General features: G+C 37.9%; 1 protein-coding gene across 1 annotated transcript in view; it reads left to right on the top strand.

Annotated features, from left to right (window-relative positions):
• LOC132974780 (protein unc-13 homolog B-like) overlaps nt 1-15,876 on the top strand; it is a 169,687-nt gene that overhangs the window by 95,712 nt on the left and 58,099 nt on the right. Inside the window, exons 11-16 of the mRNA XM_061039055.1 lie at nt 8,731-8,780; nt 8,915-8,990; nt 10,124-10,144; nt 10,261-10,266; nt 12,192-12,266; nt 15,569-15,788. Coding sequence (XP_060895038.1) covers nt 8,731-8,780; nt 8,915-8,990; nt 10,124-10,144; nt 10,261-10,266; nt 12,192-12,266; nt 15,569-15,788 — 448 coding nt within the window. The remainder of the gene's footprint in view (nt 1-8,730; nt 8,781-8,914; nt 8,991-10,123; nt 10,145-10,260; nt 10,267-12,191; nt 12,267-15,568; nt 15,789-15,876) is intronic.

Below are 15,876 nucleotides of genomic sequence, written 5' to 3' on the forward strand. Positions count from 1 at the left end.
ATGAAAACTGAGGAAACCCAAGAAGAAAACACTGGAAAGCCCAGAATTCTGGATACAATAAATTAAGAACTTGCTCAGAAAGAGGGAAAACAAAAAACTAAATACAATGTGTAATGAAGGCATTAAAAGGAAGGTATGACAGACAAATCGAACTGTAAACTAAAATTAATAAAACACCTAGCCTAACAACAAGGACAATGTGTTGTATTTGCAACCGGGAATGTCAAAGCATTGGACTTATAAGAAGCAGAACCAGAATCAGGTTTACTGATAAAGGTGTACGCGTATGATGATTTTTTTTTCTGGTGTTAAAGGTAAAAACACTGAAAAAAAGTAGAAAGCTTAACAGCAGTAAGATAAAATATAAAATATCCTCATATAAAATATATACATTAAACAGAAAAGACAAAAAATACTAGAAACAATATCATACGTTATCATTACACAATAACAGTAGGAAACCTACCTAAGGTGGCCCCATCTGACAGCACTCCCTCCTGTTGCCCTGCAAAAACCAACGTTTCTCAATAAAAGTAACTGAATGAAATAAAGAGGAATTATAAGCCTGGGAGTGAAAAAAAGAGAGAAAGAGGAAGACAGAAAATGCCGGGAAACTGGCAGACAAAATCGCGATGAACGCTTGTTGGAGGGTTCTCCAATGATTTCTTTGCCTAGGGCCCCAACAGACTCTATAATCGCCACTGACTATGAGGATGAGTTGCCTTCTTAAGGACATTCGCAAGCACTCTGGTAAGTTTGTGCTCTCTTCTAAAAGTGTCATGAACTTAGTCTAACAGGAAGAAGGCCAACAGGCTTGGAAGTGAAATCAAAGATTCGGTCCAATTATCCTCATTTAATTTTTATATTACCCCAAATTTACTGCAACAAGCTTCAAATCATAAACTATGAATGCACTTAGAAGTCACAGCAAGGTTACAAAACTTCTACTGGTGATTCTTGAGTCTGGGAAGGATCTGTTGTACACCACATTCAATGCAAAAAAGGCAGGCCACCACACTCACTCTGTGCCACAAATGCAATATTTGTCTCAGCGTTTGATACTACTTGAATTATTTTGTCTCTTCAAATCAATCAGATTGAATGTTGCCTCCTAGATCATTTAGGAAAACATGATAACATTTTATTGCAAATGTCTCTTCATATCTTGGTTGCAAGGAAAACATGAACATTTGTAAGTTGCACAAATAGGTTGACACCCTTTATTCCACTTTGTTTGCCGTGACATGAATCCATATTGCAGCATCATTCAGCAAGCAGGAAGAGGTAAATCTCCAAAGTAATCCCTGTCACTTGCTGGCACTGAAGCAGACCCTCAGAAATTCTCCCCTTTTTGGCTCCAGAGTGAGTTTGTCCTTTGGGTCGTATCCAAAGTGAAATGACCGAGAAAGGAAGCAGGGGAGTGAAGCCAACAAGAAGACATAAATAATAAGAATCACATAAAAGAGAACAAGCTGCAAGAGTTGCAGAGAAATGGATAAACAAAAAAAAAAACATAAAGGAGCTGTCTTTTGTAATGTTATGCAAATTGTAGGATTTGATAATAAGAGCCTTAAGCATGAGTGGGCTGCACAAAGAAACAGATCAAGCATCATATTTATAGAGGTCCTGGAGCCTTGACATGGTTAAAAGACCCTTGCACCTGCATCGAGCTTCCTCCTCTCCTTCCTGCAGATCACCAATCAGAGGGGGGCTGGGGGGGGAAGATGGAGCTTTCTCTTCTGCCATCAGCCAGCTGCTCTTCACCACGCCATGAAAAATGTTTGTCAGGCAAAGCTCTGAGCAACATATTTTCAAATCCAAAGTTATTCTTAACAACTTGATCATTTATGACCTGATAAGCAACACTCAAGTGTAGAATATTATATTTAATAAAAGTAATACGCGAAAATATTTCTGGTCAGACATGATTTACTAAACCTTCAAAATGAAGGCAGAGGGTTTTTCTCTATCCAATCTCAATGCTTCTCCTCAAAGAAAAGCTCAATGGTGATACCATAGGTTCATGTTTACTTCCACATTTTTAATCATTTCACCCTTTCAATCACAGTATGGGTTGAAATAATAGCAACCCCCATGTCTAATTTTTGTCTCATCCTTCATTGTTAAACCCTTATGTAGCCCACCTCCTGAGGTTATTTTTATGGTCTTTCTACCACATCACCTAGGGGCTGCTGCAGTTGCTCTGGGGTGTGATATTGCCATGGATGAGTGTTCAATTGAGTTGCGTAACCTTGGTGCATGTCCTGCAGACTTTAAAGGGAAATGTATGCCTCTGTCATGCTGAGGGTTGTGAAAAAGTGTTGGTATTTAAAGACTTTTGAAACATCTGTCAAATAACACATTTTTATTGGTACAGGAAATTTTTTTTTAAGGACATTTAACAAAAAGAGCAGGGCTAGACTATACATTTTGTTTTAATATTTAAAGACATCCAATGTTGATTCACTTTGAACAAGCTACAGTGGCAAAGAAAAACTTCCTTCAAACAGGAAAGAAGCCTCAAGCTGAACCAGACATATGGGGTATAGATAGCTGCTGTGACTGTGTTGGGCTTGGAAAATAGAGGAAGAGGGAGAAATAGAGAGAGACAATTTCTATAATAATAGCAAAAGGACGTGTAATGCTCAATAACAACTGTAGCAATGATAATATAATTAAAACTGATGATAAATCTAGCAGTTGGAGTTAGGACAGCAGGGGATCCGCAACAAAGATCCACAGGAAACTACAAGACAAGAGAACAAAAAATCCCTGATGATATAAGAATGAGAGCTGGCTGTTGTACATGCAGAAGAAAAAAACATATCCATATGAAGCCAGTAAGAGCACATTCAGAATGTTTTGGAATAAACATGCAATTTTTGTTTTTTTCCATTACTCGCTGAAATTGGTCAACGTGTCAAAAACAAAACAAAACATTTTTTTTGTCTAGTATTAAAAGAGCCAAATAGTGGGATGTCATTTTAAACAATCTAACCTTACATTTAAAATAATAGGCTTGACAAATCTTTCCAAAATGTTGGCTGTAGCTTCACATAAATCTACGAAATTGTTAAAAAAGTTTTTAAAACAGAAGAAGTGACATGTCTCTTAATGTGTCTGATGATAAACACTGCATTTAAATTCAAGGCATTTCAGACCAAATTTACATTTAAAAAATCCAATTATCATGAAAACAACAAGGGTCAGGGTTACAGTATCTCTGTGACCACAGGGAGATGGGCTGAAATAGAAGTGCCTGGAAAATATGAGCTTAGGAAAGGAGATAATAGCATTTACCCTAGCAATAAGACACAATAACAGAAGAGGAATAAAGTAAGGAGGGGGGAGGGCATGTGAGGCATTTCTTATCGTGGACCCTCCATTTGTGTATGATTTAAGTTTTTATTTATCTAGCTAAAGATTAATCGTTCATTGGAAGAATGGTTGTTTTATTAGTTGATGATTGAATAAATCGTTTAAATCTTTTTTATCTACATTTCTAAAAGTTTTGTACTTTGTTCTTCTCAGTTGTGGGTATTAACTTTCTTTGTTATTCGTGACATTTCATTAAGTATCTTCGATTGATTTCTGATTTGTCTTGAACTATATGGCAAATTAACTGATAGTGAAAATTATGGTTGCAGTTATAAGGTATGGCTTCAAAAAGAATGAACAGTGTGAAATTGACTTGAGGCTTGCTTTTTACCTAGTTGCAGCGGGACTTAAACTCTCCCGTTCCCAACCCAACTCCCTACTGCTGCCCCATGCTTTTCAATTTAAACTGATAGGGTCCATTGATCTAACAAAGGCAGTCTGTTTTGAAAGGTCGGTTTAACCTAAAAATATTTTAGTTTAAGGGTGGTTAGGACATTATTTAACAATTAATTATTAGAGTAGTGACCTTCAATGTACGTTAAGTCTTGTATTCACCAATACAATTTGCATTGGTATTAAGACAAGCATCCATCTATCATATCTTTTTGTTAAGCTAATGTTCATGAGTGATGCCACCTTTGCTTTCTGGGAAAGGAGACGCAATGTGAAATTGTAAACAACACTTAATTTTTGTTCTATAGTTTGTGTGAATGACTGAATGTGTGTCACATTGATAGTAAAATGCAGATTAGTACTGTGTCTTTGTTGATGGGAAAGAGGTTTGTCTTGGGTAAAGAAGGGATTAATTACCTCAACGTCTTCCTCTTTGTCCATTTTATGACTGAATTGGATTTTTCAGTGTTTCTAGTATTTACAAGTATTTGAATTTTGTCTCCCCATTTTAGTCATGGACCTCTGACACTGAGTGGCTGGGTTAATTAAGCTTTTAACATTCTTGATTTATCAACTGAAATACTGGAGGGATTGTGAGAGTATCTCCCACGACAATGTCGGGAACTGGAAGGGGATAATTTGCTTCTTGAGAATATGTTCTCCAGGAATCGCTTCAATGGACAACATGGAGCAGGTGTTGCCCCAAAAGGAGGAACAAAGGCAAAAGTCCATTCCCCCAAAAAGAGGGCTCCAAACCCTAGGGTGGCACTTGTCATTCGGGGAAAGATACATCGTCTCCTGCAAGGGTCTGCAGATCACCATGTCCCAGATGCTGACCCCTACTATCCTGGTATTGAAGAAGATGAGCGGGAAACACAGGAGAGCAGGAAGGAGCATAGAAGAGTATATCCAAGGGTTAGCACCAGTGCTGAAACCTACTCTCCAAAAGTGCCCAATGGTAAAGGACATGCTGTAGCACCTGGGCCACCATGTGTAGGAGAGGTGGAACTAAACAGAGAGGGATGTATAAGAATACCCTGCACTTTGCAGCATAGAAGCTCCAGATCCCAAACAAATGTAAAACACATCTCCTTTGAAAGTGGAATTCCTGAAGCTCCTGAGCAAATGCGATCTTCTAGCTACTATGGTCCAGTTGGCTCCGACATGAATGGTGCTAGATTTGCAGGGGCACATGGAAGGGAATTTGCTTCACCACGAATTCGGCCAAAGAGACCATATTCTACTGGTGATTGTGTGGACTACAACTTCAACAGAACTCTCCCAAGTACGCTGCTGGAAGAGGATGAAGATAAAGAGGAGGAGTCAAGTGCCATCATTGAGCACATTCTAAAGGAGCTGAGGGGAATAAATAAGATTCAGGAAGAAATCTCAGATCTCAGGGATTACCTGACCTCAGTTAGAGGGTCAGTTGAGGAAGTATCTTCCTGTGTAGATGCTGTATTATCTGAGATTGAGGGCATCCGTTCTAGCAACAGGGCTGGTTCAATGGTGCATGCAGGTACATGGTCAGGGGCAGGGTGCAAAGATGAAACATCACCCCGCAGAAGGCCAGCTAGTGCTTATGGCAGTTTAGGGAGTGCAATGCCAAAGTCTGGTTCAAATATATTCTCTCAAGTCTGCAAAGAGCACCATAGTATACATGGAGAATTACCAATACCAAGGCCAGAAGCATCTACTGTGTCTCCAATTGCTGAATCAGTAGATCACAATGAACTGGAGGAAGCAGAGGATACCTCTGACCATAGCTCCGATATCCCAGTAGGTGCTATAGCAAGAAAACTCAGCTTTGGCTACTTGGAAAGACAGGATGGCCAAGACTGTCCAAGCACCAGCTCTTTGTCGTCTGGTCATAGTTCCAAGTCTGAATCAGACATAGAGATACCATCATGTAGTCATGGAAGGAAGCAGCAAAAAGCTGATGGTGATGAACATTGGACTGATTCAAGAACCCAACGCAGTGATGCTGGGGAATCTGTCTGGCATGGGGAAACTGCTTACCTTCGGGACAAAAGCCTGGCGGTGCATGAAGATGACAGCCCTCTTTGTTGTGATGGAACTAGTAGCTGGGATCACTACAGGGGTGCAGGAGGATATAGTACATCAGGGCAGTGCTCCACAGGTAGCTCAGAGCACCTCTCTGTTCGCTCTGGTAAACATTATAACTCACCTGCCAGCACTACTAGCAGGGAGGAGTGGCAGTCAAGGAGGAGAAGGCCTCAAACCCAGTCTGCAATTCATGTTCCAAATGATACCAACCTTGAAAACCCTGCTGGAGGATATGAATGTGCTACTGAGTTTTCCTACCCTCAAAGTTCTGGTTACCATTCAGTTGATGGGCATGATGGAGAAGCAGAAGAATTTGGCTATGGGCAATCAAATAACCTGAGTTACATAGCAGACTATCAACTTGATAGTCAGGAACCTCATTTAGCCTATGAAACATCCCTAGATGGGACATGGACTGAGACATCTCTATGTACTAATGTAGCTGATGGTGATAATCAATTTATCCAAGACACTGAAACCAGACACCAAAGCTTAGAAAACCGATTCCATCACCTTGGCAGTGAAGACATCCAAGCTGGTGGTTTCACAGTAAAACGTATTGGTAGAGCTGTCCTAGATTTTAGTTCTGCCTTGCGTGGAGCATTGCGGAAACTTGACCCACCTGCAGCCCAAAATGCTGGAGAAGAAACAGACTTTGAAATATCAATGCCTTCGGAACTGTATACAATTGAGTTGCCTTCAAAAACGTTATACTATGGGGCACCAAATGAAGAAACTTCAAATGACACCCTAAAGGGTGATGTGGTTGACAGTAGTAGTGTTGTTGCAGAACTAAGCAAAAACAATACTCTTGACAAAAGTGATCTTTTCTCTATGGAGTCTTTGCCTGAAGAAACCAATACCAGCCTTACATTGATGTCTAAGGACAACCAACATCCTACTTGTTCAGACACAATTTTGCCATGCCCAGAAGAACTTTCAGCCTGCCCTGACCCAATGTCTAGTAGCCCTCCATTATTGCCTTCACCCAATGACCCTACAGAACAACCCACAAAGGGTCCTGCAGAAGGTCCAGCTAGTGGTCTTGCAGATCGCACCATCAAAGCCCAGATATCCCAGTGCACAACTACAGAATCCCTCTCGGTCTCCCTCTCGGCTGATGAACCACTTGCCCAGCAACCCCCCACAGACATTATGTCCCTAGATGACAAAGTGGGAGGAGAGGCAGCAGATCCCCCCATAGAGATAAGCCAGATGGATGAACGGAGGCTACAATGTCTGAGGACCTTCCAGCAAATTCTGCGAGAGAAGAGGGAATCCAGGCGCAACCTTGCCAGTATGACCATGTTGACCTTTTCTCAGGAGGATTTGGAACCAGGTACCCTTCACTTGGTTTTACGTTGGACTCCATTTTTGTGTCACCACGTACATTTTGTTTAATGTTGACCTTTTTATTTTTGCCTAAATCAGTCATCCATTGGATTTGAGTTACAACTGCAGACACACTTGTATTTCAAATAATTAAAGTGTATTCAGTGTAATACAATTACATACAAGATTTACATCTTACATGGTTTTGAGCAGTCCTTAGGCACAACAGAAAACATTTGCATATTGATATTATATATTTTTCTTGACATCATTTAATTTTGAAACCAAAAGATATTATTTGACTTTCAATAATCATATTAAATATGAGTATACTTGCTTAAAACTTTCTGTCCCACTTTTGTGTCAACAAAGCATCCCATTGTTGTCCCATCTGTTAATATTGCAGTGGGATTTTTGCATTAATAAATGCATATTTTCCTGTATCCTCCTAGGGTTAACATAGTAGTTAGAATAAACCTTTACACTTAAAGGTACCAAATGGCCTTTGCTCTATATTCTACCACCTTAAGAAAATTGTGTCCTCTGCCACTTACTAGTCTTTTACTCCTCTACAAGGCTCCAACATTGGCTATTTGCTGAATTAGATATCATTCATTATCTCCTTGGAAAGTGAGCCTGACATTAAAGAGGAAGGAGGAGGGAGAGTCCTTTTGTGATAAATTATACTTGTTAATGGAACAGTTATGACCTAGTCACCCTTTTATATGAAAACTCACTGGCTGAGCTACCTTTTAACATTACCCAAGTAATGCGCAACAAAATTGATTCTCTAGCTTGTCTTTTTCTATTTTGAATGATGATTAAAACTAGTCATTGACTGTTTTCTTCTGTTATGCTGTTTTACAGATGGAAGTCAAGACGAAGTACAGGTTACCTCTTTTGTAGTATCTCTCCCATTACATCCTAAAATATGTTGTACTGAAAACAAATCTGTATATTTTTACACATTCTTTTCATGGCAGTGTCTGTATTCGGCAAATTTTCCTTGTTTCTATTGTTTTTGGATAACTAGTTTCAGGATAATAGTAATGAAATACAGTACACTATGGTTTTACGAGTTGTCAACCTCAACAGATTTGTGATTTATTAAGAACATTTGTTGTTTCAGTCATAAAAATACAACTGCCAATGTATTGACTCACACTATTTATGAAAAATAATATTAATGTTTTACGTTTCTTTGCTGTGGCTTTTCTTTACTAGCTGTCAGAATTTAAAAAAAGGCTGTTTGGGGGCAAAAGTCAATATTCGGTTTGTGTTTACAATGAGCATGTGTGGTTTGGTAAGTGTTTACTTTACAAGGTGAAACCAGTTTTACGATGCTCATATATGTAGAAGGACAATGTGATTTATTGAACGCTTTCTTTGGCATGCAACGTTGAAACTCAACCAACCCAGTCAGTCCAAGTGTTTCTCTTCTGATTTTTTCCACTCGCTTTTTGGTTTCTCTTGTGCTTGTGTGTGTCCATGTTTCAATTTCATAAAACCAATGGACCGTCTTCAAAGGCTTAATGCTTGACCTTTGACATTCTATTTCAGGGCCGAGATCACGATGGTGACCCAGCCAAGCACCCTTGGGCCAAGCCAGGGTCAGTAAATACTTTTGTTGTGTATGTGTATGTCAGCAAGACCATATGGTTGGTTTACCAGATGTAGTGAATGAAGCTGGATTTTTTTCATTCTGTTATTGATGACTGCATTTTGGTATTGGTTTGTGTTTCAGAGGAAATGCACCGTTTGGCATTGACAGCATGCCAGATCTCCGCAAGAGGAGGCCCATTCCTCTTGTTAGTGAACTGGTGAGTCAACATAGCTCAGAATCTGTTTCTTGACACTTTTTCTTGAACTTCACTTAACCAAACTGTTTTACAACCAACTCTGTTCATGATCAGACTCAATATTTTTTTCATCGGTTAATTGAAGAGTATCGATTTGGGACATAAACTCAACTCTAAATATTGGGCAAAAGCAACTAAATAGAGAAAAATAATCATTACAATCAAAAACAGAAGCGTGTATGTTAGCAACAAAACCCTCAACTAACCTTGCACATCCTACATAAAAACATTCAAACCCTATACGCTAAGATTCAAAGCTTTTCGATATTGTTTTGAGAGGATTCACACTGGTCCACATAGATGATGTCAAGTGACAGTAGCATACAAAATGAATCAATGGACCAATTGAGTGTCAATATGTTATATGTATATATATAACCACTTAATTTTGACCCACTGACCCAGCTTGATGCAGACATATTTTAAGGTTTCTTATAATGCCATTACTTATTAAAGGTTAAGTGATTAAATAAAACCGTTGATAATTTGACACTCTGATCTAAACCTCTAAGCAGACAATGTTCTGTTCATTTTTCAGGTCCACCATACCAAATACTATCAATTTAAAATTGACTTTGGGCTGTTGTTTGCCAAACTGTTAAATTGTTAAGTATGCTGAGTGGTCTTCAAAGTGGATCCTGACTGACATCTTAAGAGTAATAGGCCCCTTGTTATTGTTTTAATCTTAAAGAGCCTCAACGTCTACACAAGGCTGAATATGTCAGTATCTTTCCCAAGGATACACTGACATGTAGACAGGAGGACCTGGGGATTGAACCATCAACATACCACAAAGCGACAGCTGCCCTGTTTGGCCTTGTGACTAAAATATTCACCTGTTATCTCACTGTGCGCATATTCACCAACTCAAAATCATCAATGTGCATCAAACCAAACATAATTTGTCTCAAGCTGACTTCATTTTTATTGTATCAACACAGTCGAATAATGCACATTATTTTAGTTACAATTTTAGTTACTATTACTTAAGATGATGATTCAAGAATAATGACTTGCAGCTACATGCAAGATAAAAGCATGACAAGCGCTTCTGTTCTTAAACCCTCTCTGTCTTTATGTTTTCTTTTTGTAAGACCCGACTTGCAGGATTCAAGGTGAGGACTTGTTATCCTCTCAGAGGGGAACATGTTTGTTTGTTTCTAACCTATTTTCTTTCTCCTTGTTCTCTTTCCTTGCCCATGATGTCTGCCCTCCTCTCATCGGCCCTCAGGCTATGGTGAGTAAAAAGAGATTTTAAGATAAGATTTGTTTTATGGTCTCTCACTGCATGTAAAAATGACAAGAATCAGATTTTTTTGCTCCTATTTGAGACATCTAATTTTTTTTTTGCAACATTGTGAATAGCGCAAGTCACTAGAATCTGATATTTTCAAATCAGATTTGGGCAACTTTCTTATTTGGATACCAACAGGGGCCTGAATAAGCCACATTTAAAAAGTAATGTGAACAGCCAAACAAAACAAAAACACAGATCTGTGCAAAAAATCTGAATTGAGCGTTAAGGTTTGCGATTTCAATCAGCCTACTTTTCCTGATTGAGGCAGAGCATTTCAATACCCTCCCTTTGTAGTTTTCATGTGTGTGTTAAGAAATGTGGTTTACAGAAAAGCAACCCATTAAAAAATGGAAAGGCTTTCTATTTCCCTCAGCTCAGATTGATGATTTTCTTTGTTTTGTAAAAACGGTTCTGTAACTAACAGGTTTGTTATGTTTCTCAATATCAAACCTCTACAAAAGCAAATAGAGTTAAAGGTTGCAGTGTCTCCTCTCTTCAGCCTTACATTGACTTTGAAGTACTTCAGGGAGGCTGTTCGTGTCTGAGCAGTTAGAGCTGTGAATATTCAGCTGCTGAGATCTGAGAAACTTGACTCATGTGATTAAAGAAACGTGTCTCCTTTGAAGTGACGTGGATCCTCCAGAGTAGAGGTCAAACTCTGCAGCAGAGGTCTGAGCATAAGAGTGCCCTGGAGGTTTGAACAGATGTAAAAGCTTTGGGAAAATGTGGTGTTCAAAAAATGTACTTACATTAATGATGAAGTCAAAGTCAAACAGACAAAACATGCAGATGCAACTGAAAATAATTTGGTGAACACACTTTGCCTAAAACAGTTACAGTTTGAACTACTAAAAAGACATGAAATCCAAAGATAAGTTTAACAAAGCAGCAAAATGAGCTAAAAAACAACAACAAAAACAAAGTAAAGAGTGTGCACATGATAGTGTGGATTGTGTAAAAACTGCAAGGATTTTTATTAAATAGTTATAAAATCGTGTGCAGAGGAGATCGGACATCAAACAATCAATCCGTTTTTTTATTGCAAAAAAATCACTTTACCGGTTAACTATTCTCTGTTTGAGATTATTTTTATAATAGACATGAAACATCAGTAATCACATGTTATTAAAAGTGATCATTCTTTCAGTAGGTTTTCTGAGTTTCCAACTTTTTCAACATGTTGCTGCTACAAAAATGGCTGGTCACTACTTTTGTCGCCAGCTTCTGAATTTAGTTTTTACTTATTTAAAAAGAAAAAAATGTATATTTTTTATTTATTTTGCCATGCCTTTATTGGAGAGACAGAACAGTGGGTAGAGTCAGAAAAGGGGGACAGAGAGAGTGGGGAATTTCATTTTCATTTTACCTTTATTTATTCTCGAGAAATCATTGAGGGCAAGCCCTCATTTACAATGACATGCGGGAAAGTAGCCACAGTTCAGATTCAAACTCGGACCGCCTGCTTTAACAACTACAGTCTCTGTACAGGAGGCGCACATACGAACCACCCAGCTGCTACAGCCTATTTTTAATGGAGTAGTTTACATTTTGTTAAATATGCAAGACTTACATGAGTAGTTTGATACAAATCTCAGAAGTATCTAGAACCTACTGAGAAACTTGTTTGGATATCTCAAAAAGTCTCTAATTAGAAAACCTACAGTGAAGATCCTTTGAAATGTAGTACATACATTTTCAATACATAAGAAACATATATTGGTGTTTTCCTTAATGGAAAGATGGGTGACAAAAAGTGTGCATTCAAACTGAGAAATTTTACTGACTTTCAGAGTAATTCCTTTTTTAAATGTTTTTTCTCTCTCTCTGGCTGTTGTGAGTGATGCATTTTCCTCTTTTCTTTCCAGTCTATGATACAGTCAAGAAAAGCTGGACTCGCCCACACACTGGCCACCAGGACCTCCCTGAAAGACGAGGAGCTTGTAAGTGGCTAAATACACTGAACCTATTATCATAGATATCTACAGTAATCTCCTGGTGCCTGCAGGCCCGCTAAAAGATCCACACAAACTACACTTACAAACTTACAAACACTCACACACACTTTCCTGCAGCCCTATTGTTAATCTGTTTGTTGGAGAGCCAATATACTGTGGACTCTGAATTTGGTTGAGTCAGCTTTAGTCTGCCTCTGGTTTTAATAAAGCCCGGAGCAGCAAAGCTTATTATTGTTAGTTATTGTTTGTTTGTGCCTCTCTTAACGTACTGTGCAGAGTCATGACTGTGATTAAATTATAATTTCTGAAACATTAATTATTCAAGTTTATAAAGTAGGTTAAAGTTAATAATACAGTGGAGAACAGGGAACCTTCCAGCTTTAAAAGATGATAACTTATGTAATGTAATTAACCATTATGGAAAACCTTTGGGGGGGGGGGGGGGGGTTGAGAACATTATTTCTCTAAATGTTCCTCTCACCACATTCTTATTTATCTTCTTGTATGTATAGTGATTGTGCTGACTAAACACAGGTCAAACAAAGTGGGAAACATGGCTTCTGTAGTGGAGACTGAATGCACTAACTCTGCACATAATTAATCATTGTGTTATCACATGTGTATAATGAAATTATCCAAAACAACAAAAACATGCAGTTAACACATGTTTACAATGTTCAGTTAACTGGGAGTTAACTTTACTTTTGAGTTTGACCTTAAATTTGTTATAAGCAGCAGTTTTTGATGTGGCATTGTAATGATGGTGTTACTCATCTTTTCACCTTTCACACTCTACATATCAAATGACACATTTTGTATAAACAGTCAATTTCATGTCAGAATGGTTTTATTTATCAAGGCTGAAAGTAAGAAACTATCTCTTGATTGAAAATAAGCTAAGCAATTTAGCGACTGGTTTTCATATCAATGAAATGCAAAAAAAAAATATTTTTGAGGGCTTTTTTGACCTTCATTTGATTGGACAGTTATAGAGTGACAATGTGGGGATAGCGAGTGAGGGAGGAAATGCACCGAATAACATAATTGACTAGGAGTCAAACCTGCAACCTGTGCAAAAATGTCAATTTAACAATATAATCTGGCGATTTCACCATTTGCTAACATATCACTGCTTCCAGTCACTGTAAATTCAAGCTTACTCATTCTAACTTATTCTAGCAATAGGAATTTCTTGATTGATATCATTAGGTGTTATGAAATAGCTGTCTGTGGATAAGTAATGATATGTATTTTTAATTCCTTAAAGTAAAACTCAAGTTATGGCCCAGCTAGGCTAGTGGTTATGTTGCATGCCCCATGTACAGAGGCCATAGTCCTTAAAGCCTGCCAACCCTGTGCACTTTGTCACATATCATTCCCCACTCTCTCATCCCAGTTTCCAACCCTATCCATTTTCCTCTCTCAAATCAAGGCATTACATTACATTATAACAATTAAAACATAAGACTCAAAGTTAATTATGTATTTGTTGAAATGAAAAGAGTCAGATACCCTATTTTTGAAAGACAGGGATGACAGTGGTTCAATATTTTGACAGAATTTGAGGTCAAGTGAAAAGACAATGGATATTGAAAACCTGAATGAATATCAGGCCTTATTTAAGTTAAAACAACACATTGGATTCCTCTTCCTTGTAGACAATAGCCGTCATTAGCATTTTAGCTAACTTTTTAACTTTTAATTGTGTTCGCTAACAACAGGAGAGCATACATTCCTCTCTAATGATAGTATTCACTGTAGCTCACATCCTTGTTCTAATTAATGGTGCTTTTAGCTAGGTTTATTTTCTCCAATACTAACGTTAGCTTTCATGAAATAGATGTGTGTACTTAATGAGTTATACATGATTTATTGTTTCACCTTCAAATAAGACCCAAGTTTTAGCTAGCCTCTGATACAAATTATAATGCTTTGTAGGATTCCCTATGTTTAAAAGATGTACAAATCTGAAACACATCTCAATAATATATTTATAGCTATTAAAATTGAAATAACCTTATCTCTATGTGTATACACAAGTGTATACTTATGGGCTTTTCATAAATCCATTTAGTAACCCATTACTAAGGAGGAACATTATATGCAACGTAAAACATTCAGAGCCAGCATAATATGTGACAAGTACAGTACAGTAAGTTAGTGACCTGCCCAGGTGCACAGATGGCGCCTACAGAATACAGGAAAATAATAAGATGTGTGGCCTACAGCTGCATCATAGGACTATACTGAAAGATGGAAGAACCATAAAGAAATGTGTAACATTTTGTGCTGGCACAACGTATACCCTGAGCAGATATTCTTATGTTGACAACTGAAACATCTTAATATGATACTAATTTACAAGACTGTTGCCGTCCGTTCATCCAAACCTTTTATTTATTGTAAAAATTGCCGTAAGAATGAAACTAAAATGGATATCTATTCAAATCAAATGATTTCTCATTGATTCGTTTTCTTAATTATATACATACATTGGAGTGCAATGAAGTAAATCAGAGGTTGTAGAACAAGGTAGAACAACATGATTGAGTACATTTTAAAGCAGAAGTACACAAAAAGGAAGTTAAATAACACAGAGACCCATATAGAAACGATTGTTTTTCTTATATAATGTTCATTCTTCCCTTCTATTCACACCACTATATGACCACTACAATGTAATAATCACAATGATGACTCACATACCCAAATTCTGTGCTGGGCTTCTAGTCAAGGTGTTCTCTCATCCTGTGGAGATGTGTTCACCTCCTCCCACACTCCTCCTACACTGGACAACAGCAGAATCCAGGTTATCAATAGACAAGCAGAGCATTTTAAAAAACACAAATTAGCTCTGTCTTCAACCCTGTTTTTTTAAATAATAGATTAGCTGTAGCTACCTTAAAATAACCAATTTCAAAATTTTTGTCTCAGACTAATGCTTATGATTTTTATTTTCTAAATATCACACTTGGAAGAATGTTGTTGTAGCTTTTATATTAATTCCTTCCTTGTTTGGTTTTTTTTGTCTTTCTTTTTTCCTTTTTCTCTTCTGTTTTATGTACCACAAATCTTTGTAGAGGTACCACAAGTACCTCTGTACTTGGTTGTAAGGGTGTCATCCACTTTTTCGTCCTTTTTTTCTTGCCTTTTTCTGTATCCCACGCTTCTCTCTTCTTTGAAAATCTCTCATGCAATTTCTTTTCATTTTGCTTTTTTGTTACAACAACTACAACTTGTTTTTTCTTGTCTTCCATCCATCCTTCTTTCTCCATTGTCTTCAACAGAAAACCCATGTCTACAAGAAGACCCTACAGGCCCTGGTCTACCCCATCTCCTGCACCACACCGCACAATTTTGAGGTGTGGACAGCCACCACGCCCACCTACTGCTACGAGTGTGAGGGTCTGCTGTGGGGCATCGCTCGGCAGGGTATGAGATGTGCAGAGTGTGGGGTCAAAGTGCATGAGAAATGCCAAGAGCTGCTGAACGCTGACTGCCTGCAGAGTAAGTAAAATTATCAAACATCTTAAAAAGTTTAACCAAGTGTGCTTCTTTCTTTTTTTCACATTTTTGTCAAATGTTTAGTTAGTTT

Source organism: Labrus mixtus, chromosome 5, assembly GCF_963584025.1.
Source record: "Labrus mixtus chromosome 5, fLabMix1.1, whole genome shotgun sequence".
Classification (NCBI taxonomy): Eukaryota; Metazoa; Chordata; class Actinopteri; order Labriformes; family Labridae; genus Labrus; species Labrus mixtus.